Source organism: Ictidomys tridecemlineatus, chromosome 4 (assembly GCF_052094955.1).
Source record: "Ictidomys tridecemlineatus isolate mIctTri1 chromosome 4, mIctTri1.hap1, whole genome shotgun sequence".
In the NCBI taxonomy this organism is placed as follows: domain Eukaryota; kingdom Metazoa; phylum Chordata; class Mammalia; order Rodentia; family Sciuridae; genus Ictidomys; species Ictidomys tridecemlineatus.
This window is the reverse complement of record NC_135480.1, coordinates 175,036,440-175,051,536: the sequence shown is the minus strand read 5'-3', so window position 1 is coordinate 175,051,536 and position 15,097 is coordinate 175,036,440. Positions and strand designations below refer to the sequence as shown.

The 15,097-nt window shown below is 35.7% G+C and overlaps 1 protein-coding gene across 7 annotated transcripts in view; it reads left to right on the top strand.

Moving 5' to 3' along the window:
* The window catches only part of Gne (glucosamine (UDP-N-acetyl)-2-epimerase/N-acetylmannosamine kinase), a 77,273-nt gene that overhangs the window by 20,108 nt on the left and 42,068 nt on the right, over positions 1 to 15,097 (top strand). For 6 of the 7 annotated variants that reach the window (XM_078047820.1, XM_078047821.1, XM_078047818.1 and 3 more), the window contains 3 exons: positions 4,976 to 5,427; positions 10,404 to 10,556; positions 13,377 to 13,589. In XM_078047820.1, coding sequence (XP_077903946.1) covers positions 4,976 to 5,427; positions 10,404 to 10,556; positions 13,377 to 13,589 — 818 coding nt within the window. The remainder of the gene's footprint in view (positions 1 to 4,975; positions 5,428 to 10,403; positions 10,557 to 13,376; positions 13,590 to 15,097) is intronic. The other variant, XM_078047819.1, reaches the window with a different exon arrangement.

The following is a 15,097-nucleotide window of genomic DNA, read 5'->3' as shown; positions in this document are numbered from 1 at the left end:
TTTAAGTTTATAATAACTTTTTTTATTGAAACCAGAGGTGTTTGGCAACTGAGCTACATCCTCAGCCCTGTTTTCTTTTATTTTAAGACAAGGTCTCTCTAAGTTGCCAAGGCTGGCCTTAAATTTGCAATCCTTCTGCCTCAGCCTCCCAAGTCTCTGGGATTATAGGTGTGTGGCACTATGCCTGCTAAAAAGTTAAAGTACCTTCTAACTCAAGAAATTCGTTGCCTCTTAGTAGAGGAATTGGGTGACTGAGAGACAAAAGTGAAAGATTTTTCACTATATAACCTTTTGTACTTTTGAACTTTAAACCAAGTGAATGTATTTTCCTTTCCCTTTCCTTTCCATGTTGCCTAGGTTGCCCTGGGATCAAGCAATCTTCCTGTCTAAGCCTCTTGAGTAGCTGGGACTATGGTTGTATGCCACCCTGCCTGGCTTGTACTATTTATTTTAAGAAGATATTAAAATAACAGGATAAATAAGCTACCTTCTATTTCAACTACAGACTGTCCCAGATGTATGATTTTTTGACTTATAGTTTTTTGACTTTGTGATGGTTGAGTTTGAAGCAGTAGGCATCAGTAGAGACTGTACTTCAAATTTTGAATTTTGATCTTTTCCAGGGGTAGTGATATGCAGTATGGTACTCTGAAAATTTCAGAATGCTTGGCAGCAAGAGCAAGCCCAGGCTCCCATTTAGCCTTGAAATCCAAAGAATAAACCATTGATATTCTGTAGTGTACTGTGTTTCTAAGCTGTGATGTTTGCTAGAGTAGGTTTATTAAGTGAATTTTCTTTTGGTACTGTGAACCCAAGGGCACTTTACCACTGAACACATTTCCAGCCCTTTTGTATTTATTTTGAGACAGGGTCTTGCTAAGTTGCTTAGGGCCTTGCTAAATTGCTGATGCTGGCCTAGAACTCATGATCCTCCTGCCTCAGCCTCCCAAGTTGCTGAAATTACAAGTATGTGCCATCATGCCTGGCTTTAAGTTCATGTTCAACTTGTGATATTTTCAATTTACAATGGGGTTATCCAGGTTAAATCTCATTGTAAACTAAGGTGCATCTGTACTTGGGACATTTTAAAAATATCAGCATTTTGGGGCTGAGATTGTGGCTCAGGGGTAGAATGTTTGCCTAGCATGTGTGAGGCACTGGGTTTGATTCTCAGTACCGCATATAAATAAATCAATAATAAATTAAAGGTCCATCAACAACTTAAAAAAATCAGCATTTTTATGCCCTGAAGAAGTGGGTGAAAAAGGAAAGCAAATGAGTAACAACAGAATGTTCAGAAATTCATTTGTTCATTCAACAATTTTTTATTAAACATCCAGGATGTGCCAAATGGCTAATGAGACAATATCCCTGTTCTCAAAGAACTTTCATTCTGGTGGGGGAGAAGAATGAGATATAAATAATTAATAAAAATGAAATAACAAAATAATAGAGGAGATAAAATAAGAAAGGAAAACTTGTAATAAGAAAAAAAATTTATTGTCTTAGGTGCTTTTATTACTGGTGGAAAATTAAGAGGAAATGGATAAATATCCAACTCAAATGTTAAAATACCTATTTAAGAAAAAGAAGTTCTAGTAATGGCAGAGAAGCTTATATCTGACTAACTCTCCTACAGCTTACTTTTAACTCTGGGAAAATATTTAAAAGTATTTGAAGGCACTGGAGAGCAATAATCAGCAGGCAGAAACTACAGGAGATAGAATGCCTAAAAGAAGGGATCTGTACTATAGTAGGTGAGATACATGTTTCAATAAGTTTTCCCCTGAGCATATTTCCCAAGCCACAGGGTGGTAGGTGGCTAGAACTCAAATAGAAAGCCTCTGTTATTTAGGCTGAGGTACTAGAAAATGGAACTTTTCTTGAGGGAATGATTCTAGAAATGAAAAACCACAAGGGAGAAGCCCCAGAATCTGTACTTACATTCTTTACAAATTCTTGTTTGACCACTGAACTGCACAAACATGGAAAATTTATTGCTTTAAAAGCTTATATTTAAATAGAAGTTTAGAGTCAATGATCTGTATTTCTACTTTAGTAAACAAGAAAAAAGATGAGAAAATTAAACCCATAATAGAAGGAAACAAAGAATGGAAATCAGTGGAATATAAAAATAAACAATAGAGAAATTTAAAAGAACAAAAAGTTAATTCTTTAAAAATATTAAAAAGTTGACTTCTAGCAATACATGAGGGAAAAAGTAAGAAAATATAAATTTATCAGTATAGAATAAAAATATCATCACAAACATTAAGAAGAAGAAAAGGGGACTATTATACCAATAACTGAACAATTTAGATGAAATGGACAAATTCCTTGAAAAACCACTGCTTACCAAAACCCCTACTTAAAGAAATAGAAAAATCTGAGACTGGGTTGTGGCTCAGCAGTAGAGAGCTCGCCTAGCATGTACAAGACCCTGAGTTTGATCCTCAGCACCAGATAAAAATAAATAAATAAATAAAGATATTGTGTCCAACTACAACTAAAAAAATAAATAAATATTTTTTAAAAAGAAAAATCTTAATAGCACAATATCTATTATAGAAATTGAATTCATTATCAAATATTTTCCATAAAAATTTTCCCAGAAAGATGATTCATTTATTAATCCTATCAAAATTTAAGAGAGAAATAACACCTTAAAGAAATATAAAAACAGGGAGCCTTCCTAACTTCTGTTATAAGGTCAGATAATACTGACGACAAAACATGACAAAGACATAATAAAATTCAGTCTAGTATTCCTCAGGAATGTAAACATAAAAGTATAAACAAAATAGCAGATCACATCCAGCACCTCAGATAACTGTGTATAAAAACCAGATAATGTATTAAGACCAAGTGGCTTATCTTAAGAATTCAAGACCAACTTAATATTTGAAAAACATTGTAACTAACACATTAATAGAATAAAAGGAAAAAACCTATATGATCATTTCAGTAGATGTCAAGAAAGCATTTGATGCTGGGTGGTGGCACGCACTTGTAATTCCAGTGACTCCAGAGTCTGAGGCAAGAGGATCACAAGTTCAAAGCCAGCCTCAGCAAAAAGTAAGGCGCTAAGCAACTCAGCGAGACTGTCTCTTAAATAAAATACAAAATAGGGCTGGGGATGTAGCTTTGAAAGAGTACCCCTGAGTTTAATCCCCTGTACCCTCTCCCCGCCGAAAGAAAGCATTTGACAAAATTAAATAACAACCAGTTATGATAAAAAAAACTCTTGGAACCTTGGAATAGAAGGGAAACTTCAATCTTATAAAAGCTGTCTATGAAAAACTGACAGCTAACAAAATCTGTGCTTTCTCTCTAAGATTGGGAACAAGGTAAGGATTTTCACTGTTCTCACTTCTCTTCAACTTATACTGGATATGAAACCGCCAGTGTGATAAAGTAAGAAGTAAAAACAAAGAGATAATGACTGTCATTATTTGCACATATGATTGCTTGTGGAAAATCCAAAGGAGTCTGCAAAATGATAACTACATCTGTATGATGTATGTAAGGAATTCTTAGGCTGGGCTCAGTGGCACTTACCTGTAATCTCAGCAACTCAGGAGGCTAAGGCAGGAAAATCTCAAGTTTGAGGCCAGTCTCACCAGTTGCTGGCGAGATCCTCAGGAATTTAGCAAGACCCTATCTCAAAATAAAAAATAAAAAGGGCTGGGGATGGAACTCAGTGGTAGAGTACTCCTGGGGCTGATCCCTATCCCCTGCCTAAAAAATAAAAAATAGAATCCTTAATTATCCAACAAAATATGAAATGGATTAGGTAGATTATGAAATTATAAAATTATATGTACAATGTGTTCTCAGCCATGTTAAAATACTTGCATAAAATGGCTAGAAAGATTATATTTGTTGTTGCTGAGTAGTAGGTTGTGGATAAAAATTTCTGTTTCCTAATTTTAAAATATAAATGTGTGTTCTGTATTTAGAAAAAAAAGTCATATCTTTGACAATTTAGTCATAACTGGGAATTTTTAAGAAATTGAGAGCTGCTGTTATTAAAGCATGAAGCAGTCTGGAAACTGCATTTCATAGTCACTTTAATTCTATAAAGTTACATTTTCATTCCAAGCAGAATTATGCCAGCATTAATGGTACCATTCAAAGAGAATTCAAAAGATAATTCCCATCACTCAGAAATTTATAGTGCAGTGACATGTCAGGCATTCCCATCCCCCGCCCCACCCTATTTTTTGGTAGAAATAATGAACTTCATTTTTATAAGTAATATTTTTCCTATTAAAGTACATACTTTAGGGCTGGAGTTGTGGCTCAGAGATAGAGCGCTCGCCTAGCATGAGTGAGGCACTGGGTTCGATCCTCAGGACCACATAAAACTAAAATAAAGATATTGTATTCACCTAAAACTAAAAAATAAATATTAAAAAAGTAAATTTTTACATATTTCTTTTTAAAAATTGATAGAAGAAAAATCTCTCTCAGATGTTTCTCCCCCCAGGTATTGACTCGTAGGGTCACAAGTGAGCCTTCCAAGGTGCGGCATGTGGGTTTTTTTTTTTTTTTTATCAGCAATTGAACCCAGGGGCACTTAACCACTGAGCCACATCCCTAACTCTTTGTACATTTTATCTTGCCACAGAGTCTTGCTAAATTGCTGAGGCTGGCTTTGAACTTGTGATCCTTCTGCCTTGGCCTCCCAAACTGCTAGGATTATAGGCAAGCACCACCACACTCGGTGGCTGCATGTTTTTATCTCAATCTGGGTGGTGGCCACAGGGGTGTTCATGTAACAAAACTGATCAGGCTTTAAGTACATTTGAGGAATTTACTCTTAATTTTGTGTATAAGTTATGCTTCAATTTATTTATTTATTTTTAAAATAAGTAAAAATGTGAACATGTTTCTCCCATCAGGGTTAGTGTTAGATTGTTTTTCTTGTATATTAAGAACATGGTGTCACATCTTTTTTTCTCTCCTGCTTTAGAAACACTTATCGCATGATTGAGCAAGATGACTTTGACATTAACACCAGGCTACATACGATCGTTAGGGGGGAAGATGAAGCAGCCATGGTGGAGTCAGTAGGCCTGGCCCTTGTGAAGCTACCAGATGTCCTTAATCGCTTGAAGCCTGATATCATGATTGTTCATGGTGACAGGTTTGATGCCTTGGCTCTGGCTACATCTGCTGCCTTGATGAACATCCGAATCCTTCATATTGAAGGAGGGGAAGTCAGTGGAACTATTGATGACTCTATCAGACATGCCATAACAAAACTGGCTCATTATCATGTGTGTTGCACCCGAAGTGCAGAGCAACATCTGATATCCATGTGTGAGGACCATGATCGCATCCTTCTGGCAGGCTGCCCTTCCTATGACAAACTTCTCTCAGCCAAGAACAAAGACTATATGAGCATTATTCGGATGTGGTTAGGTAAGTATGGCAGCCTTTACTTAGCCTAATGGCTGTTTTTTTTTTGTCAGAAAGCATTGGGTATGTTCCAGTTCTTTTGGTAACTCATGGTTAAACTATTTCATTAGCAATCAGAAAGCTAAGGCTTTAGTTCACAGATCTTGCCCTATGGTCTGACTTTACCTTTGAGATTCACCTTTTCTGTAAAATAGGCTTATTGGATTGAGCTTTTAAAAAATATATATGCTGTATTTATACAATGAAATGCTTTTATTTTGTTATATATAATGTGGGTGAATATTTAGTTACCAGGACAATTTCTATTATATCAAAAAGAGGAAAAATCAAACTACAAAACTACATGTGAATATGATGCCATTTTTAGAAAAGCTATAAAAATAGAAAGGCTAGGAAGTGTGTACACCAGGTCATTTCTAGTGTGGGAATATGGAAGTTTTTATTTTCTGCATTTTTTAGTACAACGAAAAAAATTGTTATTTTTACTTTTAATGCTTTTCTAACAGTATTATTGGAATACTCAGGTGAGATAATAAATGTTCAAAGCAGATAGCAAACCAGAGGTACTTATTAATATAAGGGATTTTGATGATTATTATTAAAAAGCAAAAGTCATAGTTATAACATCAGAGTTTGTTATCTTTGTAAAACAAAGCCTTAAAGTGATAAATTTTCAATTATCAATAATCTGGCTTCCTGGAAATTACCTTTTCTAATCAGAGGTAAAGAAAACAAACTTAAGAACAGAATATTAACTAGTTAATTTATAGTGGGAATGCCATGTAAGAATCAGGACTAATCATTTATTTTGGATCTTCCCTTTTCTAAAAGGTAAATCTACTGAATAATGAAATAATGAATAGGTAATTGATTTGGTGATTATGTAATCAAAGAAATTTGGTGTATTTTTATCCAGATCACATTAGATTGGGAATGGAATTGGGCTTTCTCACTAGATAAATTAGTCCCTTCTATATATTTCTTATCCTTGGACAGATTTATAGCTATCAAAGAACCTGCCTAGATAATGGGGATAGAACAAACATCTGTCTCTTCACTCTCCTTTTCATATGCTTCTAAGTGAACCCTCTTGCACTCTGTTCTAATCATACTTTGAGCTCTATATATTCTGGGAAACCTTGTGTTACTGAAAAATTCTAGAATAGAAAATAACCACTAGAAAGTAGAATGCAGCAAGAATTGCACTTATAAGATTTAAAGTCTTATTTGGGACCATTTAAGTAGTTCTTTATGAAAAGAAAGATGACAAAATAGCATTTATCAGGATATGGTCATGGAAGTGAAGTAATTTTTCTCTAATGGGTGCTGTTGAACCTTGTAATCCTAGCTAAAGGGGGTATGCCATAAATATATATAGCACCTTAACCTGTAAGTTAACTTTGACAAAGTTATGTATTTGTTTTACTAATATCTTAAGTGATAATGGTTATAGGTCCAGCTTGAAACTAGTTATAGCTTTGTTTTTTAAACCAGTGAAAAAGAAAATACAGGATAAAGAGCCGGAGTCATCCACCCTTAGTAATAACACATTTTATAAAGCGTGCACCTGCTTTTTGACAAGCAACTTTATTTATTTATTTATTTTTATGTGGTGCTGAAGATTGAACCCAGTGCCTCTCACGTGTTAGGCAAGTGCTTTACCACTGAGCCACAACCCCAGCCCCTTTACAAGCAACTTTTTATGTTATTACTCTGCTTATAGGAAAATAAGGTTGGGTAGACCATTTATGCTGTGTGTAACCAGACCAATAGTATATGTAACAATCCTAATAAAAACATTAGCAAAAGTCTTGGGAGTGTAGCTCAATGGTGGAGTTTATATTTAGCATGCTTGAGGCCCTAGGTTTGATTCCTGGGTCCAATTAAAAAAAGAGAGAGAGAGAAAAGAAAGAAAATTAGTACAGTTAAATAGACATTAAATTCCTAGTAACAAGGGCTGGGGATGTAGCTTAGTTGTAAAGTGCTTGACTGGCATGTGCAAGGTCCTGGGTTTGATCCCCAGTACCAAAAAAAGAAAAAAAAAAAAGAAAAAGAAAACAATGTCCTAGTAACAAAAGACACATCATGGTAAATTCAGGACTTACAATGTAAAACAAAATCATAGTACCTTAATAGAAAACGTATGGAAGGGCTGAGGCTGCTGAATTCAGACACAAATGGTTGCAGGTTGAGACACTGGTGCCAGCTTTGCACAAGATGTATCACTGCCAGGAATAAATAGCTCTGACTCAGTGTCTTGTTTTCTTTCTCACAGGTTTAAAAAAAGACATCTAGTTTTTGCTGTTTTGCCAATCTTTCAAAAGAAACTGCTTAAGTGGCTCTATATAAAACCTTAAAATGCAAAATGCAGTCTCACTGCACCTGTGTTGTACAGTTATTTTCTATGCACTACAAATGTTTCTTACACTTAAAGTAGAAGATAAATGAGAAGGATATTGTATTTCACTTCATAATTACTACAGATTTTATGCCAAGTTTTTTTTTCTTTCCAAAAAATGGGATAGAGTCATTATGTGAAGTGTTTTCTTTTTAAAAAAATTGTGCCATTATTACTTAGAAAACATTTATTATGGGCTGGGGATGTGGCTTAGTGATAAAATGCTTGCCTGACATCCCCAACACACACACACACACACACACACACACACACTAAATTCATTTATTACTAAACTGACTCTGGTGCAAGATTAGGAGGCAAAGAATACTTATGAATATATGTTAATGTGGCAACGATTATATGGTGAAATATGATATACTGGGTGTGGTGGCACATGCTTATAATCCAAGTTATTCAGGAGGCTAAAGAAGCAGGAACGGGGCTGGGGATGTGGATCAAGCGGTAGCGCGCTTGTCTGGCATGCGTGCGGCCCGGGTTCGATCCTCAGCACCACATGCCAACAAGATGTTGTGTCCACCGAAAACTAAAAAATAAATATTAAAAAATTAAAAAAAAAAAAAGAAGCAGGAAGATCCCAAGTTCTAGGCCAGACTGGGCAACTTACACCCGGTCTCAAAATAAAATAAAAGGGCTGGGGATGTAGCTCAGTTTTTGCCTAGCATGTGCAAAGCCCTGGGTTCAATCCCCAGTACTGCCCTGTACCCACTCCCCACACAAAAAGAAAAGTGGAAAGCTCTTTGGAAGCAGACTGCCAACATTTTTCTTCTTGATTTTCTGCTTGGTCCTTGGTAGTAAATTGTAGCAATAAATTGTGTAAAACAATCCTGCACTGGACTACAGAAGCACCCTAACCTTCTCGCTTTCAAAGAAAATTTGCCCCCAAAAGCCCAAGAATCAGAGACTTGCCCTCTGTGTTTTCTTTTTTTAAAATATCTTTCTTTCTTTTATTTTTATGTGGTGCTGAGGATCAAACCCAGGGCCTCACACATGCGAGGCAGATGCTTTACCATTGAGCTGCAGCCCCAGCCCCCACCTCTGTATTTTCAAGACAGAGTATATGAGCAAACAACCAACGTGAAAAATGAGGGGTGAAGGGCCCTTGTGATGGGACTGTGTTCCTCCATAGCTGTTGCCTGTTTCCATTAGTGTTCTTTGAATTTTTCCATGAAGAATCATGTATATATAACTCAATTACTACATTAAAGGCTAACATCTTCCCTCTATTGGGCATGGATGAGTTAATTTACATTATGGAAACATGCCTTATAGTGGTACAGACTAATCCTGTGGTTGGATTGCAGCAATATGTAGTATTTCCACATTCCTTATGGTGAACACACTTCTTCTATTGCCACTCCTTTTCCCATGTTTTTAATGTTTTACAGCAATCACCCTGTGACACCGACATTAAGCATCTTTGAAATTGTTTTGAGACTTGTGTTAACTGTAATGTAAGCTATAAGAGGCTGTTTTCATTATGTTTTTTTTTTTTTTTTTTTTGAGACCAAGGCTCCTTGTGATACTCAGGCTGGTCTTGGACTTCTAGGCTTGAGAAATCCTCCTGCTTCAGCCTCATGAGTAGCTTGGACTATAGGTGTACAGCACACCCAGCTTTCCTCTGATCTTTAAAATGTTGTGTTTATAAAGTTTCCAGTAGATTCTTTTAGGCCTTTAGTACTTTTTCTTACTAAAATAAATAATAATAATAACCATTATTTTTCTTCCTCCTCACAATTTAAAAGCTAATATAGGACCAATAAGTTCTCAAAATAAAAATTGGGAGCTAATATACTATTTTAAATCAAATACTACTAAAGATTCTAACATAATAATAATATTATTATTTTCTCAACATGTATAATCTTTTATCATTAAATCATAAAAATAAGTTAGTGGAGCTCATTTTCAGTTTTATGGGATAATACAGGCCCTGTGATAAACGTTGTATGTTTATCACAGGGCCTGTATGTTGTATGGCATGGCACTATCAACTTAAGCCTTTTACATTTTAAATGCTTGCTGAGGAAAGCCTTGGTGTCCCACACTAATGATGAATGAAGCCTTTCCAGTCCTTTCAGCAGAATTAGAACACTTGGCACTTGTTGAATCTGGTGAGTGATGGTTTGGGGAACACCTAGGCATTGTCAAATATTCTTAATGATCATTCAACTTCTGAGTACCCTGATTTACAACACACCGTTATTAATTAGCAATGCTGATTATTGATTAGAAACATTAGTTAGAAATTGGGAATATTCACATTGTTTAGGGCTTTGGAATATTTTGGATTTTACAACAGTGAATTTATTGTTCCTGCTATTTACACATATATTTTATATTTGTGGTAGCAAGAATCTGTAAAATGTTAAGTTTGATGGTTCCTTGTTGCTATTTAGTTCTTATCATTGATCCCAATATGGATGACCTGCTTAGAATGTGACAAACAGTTTTGACCTTAGAATTTTTAAAAGCAGACTTTAAAGTCTTACTTTTTAGAATTTGCTGCTTCTCTTAAGTTGCTTAACTAATGAAGCAATGTGGTTTGATTTTCTTTAAACAGGTGATGATGTAAAGTGTAAGGATTACATTGTTGCACTACAGCACCCTGTGACCACTGACATTAAGCATTCCATTAAAATGTTTGAATTAACATTGGATGCACTTATCTCATTTAACAAGCGGACCCTAGTACTGTTTCCAAATATTGATGCAGGTAATTGAACTTGAAAATGAAATCATGCCACCTACATTTTCAAATTTTGTTTCTGTTACCTCTTCTAATGAATGTCTTCCTACTCACCCATCTTATCATTGAAGGCCATCTAGGCTGAAGTATATTTCACTTTTCAGAGAATTACCTATTTTGTTATAGATCAAAGTTGTGATTTTTTTTTTATCAAGTCTGGTAGAAATTTAATAAGAAAGAAGTAAATTCTTAAGAAAAAAAAATCTAATGTCCACCTTACTCTTATGGTGAATTTCTTTCCTCTAGTTTCAACCAATGAGAAATTCTTATAATTGATAGTCTCTTATAGATTTGAGGCATAAATATTAGAAAAGGAAAGTAATGATTCCACTGACTGTAGTAAAATTTCTATTATTACTCTTTCTTGTTTTCTTTCTTACTTATGTTTGGTATACCTTAAAGTAATTTTGAGCTTAAGCAGTTTAGATCTGGAATTCTTAACCAGTTGATGCTTAAGCCTGCCCTCGGTAACCACCTGTTGATGGATGGTACTATGAACTTTTAGTGCTAGTGAGGCAAGTTAGCTGGGCATATGAGATATAAAGGAGAAGTACCCCAGCAGACCCCTACACTGACGGAATTTTCAAATACTTGCTATTGTTAGCTGACAATACTCAAATTGCTTTGCTTTTATGCTTTTTTTTGTAAAGGAAGCAGGACCCAGCCAGGCATAGTGGCACATGCCTGTAATCCCAGCAAAGCAACTTGGGAGGCTGAGGCAGGAAGATTTCAAGTTCAAGACCACCCTCAATAACTTAGCAAGGCCCTAAGCAACTTAGTAAGACTCTGTTTCAAAATAATAAAAGGACTGGGAATGCAACTCAGTGGTCAAGTCCCCTTGTGTTCAATTCACAGTACCAAAAAGTAAAAATAAAGGTCAGGACCCTTTATTTGCAATACCAAAATATCATCATCTTGCTCTGAAAGAACTTTCTCTTAATGACCCTTTAATAATCTTTTCTGTTAGGGGAAACAAAATAAGTATAATGGGGTTAGGGATGTTGCTCAGTGGTAGAACACTTGACTAGCATACTTGAAGACCTCAGTGATGAAGTACCACTGGGTTCAATCCCCAGCACTACAAAAACAAAGAAATAAAATACAGTGTTAGTTGAAAAATAAGAATACTTAATCCAGATTTTGTCCAGGTAATATGCAAATATTTCAGAAAAATTCAATACTGATTCTTGTCTAATCCTTTAAATTCTACATAAACACGTATAATATGTTTATGTATCTCTCAAATTCTATCTTCTCTTTGTAATATATTTTCCTGATTTTATATACTTTAGAATAGAGCTATTTTTCCTCTGTAAAAGGCCCCATGATTTAAAGGGTCATTTTTTTTCTTTTTTAAATTTTTTTTTTTTGGTGGGGTTCTTTTCTTTTTTGGAATTGGGGTTCAAACCGAGGGGCATTGTACCACTGAGCTACCAGCCTTTTTTATTATTTATTATTTTGTTATTTTTTTATTATTTTTTATTTTGAGACAGGGTCTCGCTAAGTTGTATTTTATTTCTTTGTTTTTGTAGTGCTGGGGCTTGAACCCAGTGGTACTTCATCAAATTTACAATCCTTCTGCCTCACCTCCTGAATTGCTGGGATTCTAGGCATGCTTCACCTTGCCCAGCTCCATGGAATTTTTGATAAGATGTTCATAGGGAACAATAAAGAAATAAGAATGAAGGCATCAATCATTTTTATCATTATCTGGTTTTGTGCCCAGTTGCCCATTGTAGGACTTTCTGGAAAATTGGACTAATGCTTGTGGTTTAAGCCTAAGGCCAAAGATAAGCCTTTAACTGATTCCAAGTCTGAATCTTGGAATAGTAGTACCTCTAGTGTGTCACATACTACGGTAATTACAGATGGTGACTGGAGTGCTCTGGCAACACTGTATGCAGAGAGAAGTGGCCAGGCTCACTCCTAAGAGTGAGACCCTGAGCCCATTGACCTACCTTGCTACATAGATAAAGTTAATATAAGAAGAGATGGCATGCATGGCTTCTGATAATCAGTGTTTCCTGCCCACTGGTAGGCAAAGTGTGGTCACTGTCCTACATTCTAATCCTTCAGATGAGCAATTTTCCCTCCATTGTCTAGGAGAGGATGATAGAGAAGCTTTTCCCTCAAGTATCTGTAAATTGTTTTAAAATAATGCATTTAAATAAAATATTGGGCTGGGTGTAGCTCAGTGGTAGAATGAACTCAGTGCCTTGCATGTGCTAAGCAAGCAATCTTCAGCACTGCAAAAAAAAAAAAAAAAGTTTTAAAAATGTCCACTATGGTATCAGAATCGATTTGAATTTTCTTGGAGTTTAGCCCACATAGGTGGGAGTGCTGTCCAGCTGAGCTATTGTTACTGTAAATATGAGCAGCGTTGGGCAGAGGTTTTCTGATGGATGTCACTGGGGTGTGAAAAATGAGACCTTTCCACTTAGGATCTTCAGATTAAGGGACATAGACTGTAGGCCTGGGTTTAGCTCTTAATTGTTGTTTAAGGTAAAGGTTTTTACTGTAGCATTAATAAAAGTATTTGTTTCATTGAATTTTGTTTCAAAAGCTCCAACTGTTTGAGTTCCAGGATGAATTGAAGTAGAGAGCTAGCCAGACATTTTAGATGCTCATCATTCCTGAAAAGACTTATGATTAATATTATTATTTTCTCAATAACTGGTATGAGTTTTTATGGAGATTTCCTCAAGCGCGGGATGGGAATACTTTCTAATGGAAATGGTTTCTTTGTCTCATATACCATTTAACAGTTGGTTCTTCTCATTTTCACAGGTAGCAAAGAGATGGTTCGAGTGATGCGGAAGAAGGGAATTGAGCATCATCCCAATTTTCGTGCAGTTAAACATGTCCCATTTGACCAGTTTATACAGCTGGTTGCGCATGCTGGTTGTATGATTGGGAATAGCAGCTGTGGGGTACGAGAGGTTGGTGCTTTTGGAACACCTGTGATCAACCTAGGAACACGTCAGATTGGAAGAGAAACAGGTGTTTACCTTTGCTTATATCTCAGTTGACTAGGCTTTCTATATTTCTGTGAGTTATCATAAGGTATGCTTATATTGGTGCTGGGCATATATTTTTGTGAGCAAGTGAGTGAATGAGGTGAATGACGAATAGCTTAAATCTGGAAATAGTCTATAAAAAGTACATGATGATTACCAAAATTTAAAGCTCTATTTATATTTTTATTGTCCTTGTAATATCAATTAGAGTTAAGTGGTTCTTAATTATGATCTTTGAAGGCTGTATTTGAGAATGTGGTTAAAAAAATGTGGTTGATGTGTCATGAGTATATGACACATACTGTACTACTCTTTCATACCATAGTCATGATTCTATGACACATAGTATACTACTCTTGTATCTTCTGGGCCTCATGAAGTCTCTTTAATTAGTACTTTAAATTATGGCAATTCTATGAAAGATGCTCCTTAATAACTAAGGTATCAGGATTATTATTAATATGCTGAGCTAGATTCTGTTTTTAACATTAGTCCAAGTTCTAATACTATCTACATGTAAATATATATCTGTAGTTAATGGTAAGACTTGTTCCAGCTCTGCTCTTTCTTCCATTCTTCATAATTGCTGATCTTTCTTTTACCTTTAGATCATCTCTCATTCCAGAACATTACTTTGCTTCTCACTTCATAGAGAAAATAGAAGCTGTGAGATGGAAATTGTTTCAAATTCAGAAAATGCCATGCCATGTGATAGACACTGGATTTGTTAGTAAATTAGACTAACAAGGACTGAACTTAGATGTCATGGGAGGGGGAATGGATTATAAACAAAAATAAAAATATCAGGATTTCTATGTGTTATACTGACGGTTACACAAAGTAATGTGATGAGCTGTATTAGTTTGGTAAGGAAAGGTCTCTTGAGGAAATGACACTTAAGCTGAGACCTGAATGACAAAGTCAGCTTTGTGAAGAGCAGGGAGAAGCAGCGGGAATAGCCAGTGTGATGTCCTAAGGTGGAAACAAGTTTGATGTATTTGAGAAACAGAAGCGTCAGTGTGGCCATAAAGTAGTGGGCAAAAGGCAAAGAAGCGGGTAGACTTCTATAAGCCAAAGTACTGGCTTACAAAATTTGTAATTTTTTCTAAGTATCATGGGAATCCAGTTAAGGGAGAGAACGGAATGCTATGGCTTGCACTTTGGAAAGATTACTGCGTCTGCTTATGGAGAGAATGGAGTGTGATAGGGCAAGAGGTGAAGCAGGGAGACAGACAGGGCCTATTTGTGCAGATGAGAGAGAATAGTAGCTTAGACTAAATGGTAGTATTAGAGATGCAGAAGAATTGATTTGGGTTTTATTATAGTATTTGCTGATGCTTAGATGTGGGTTGTAAAAGAAAGGAACCATAGTCATGCCTAGATTTTTATATTGAGCAGTGGAGGTATATTTTCCAGATAAGGGAGTTCTGAGGGAGGAACAGATCTGGGGGAGGATGCAATTAAGAATTCTCTAATGGCTGTGTTACGTTC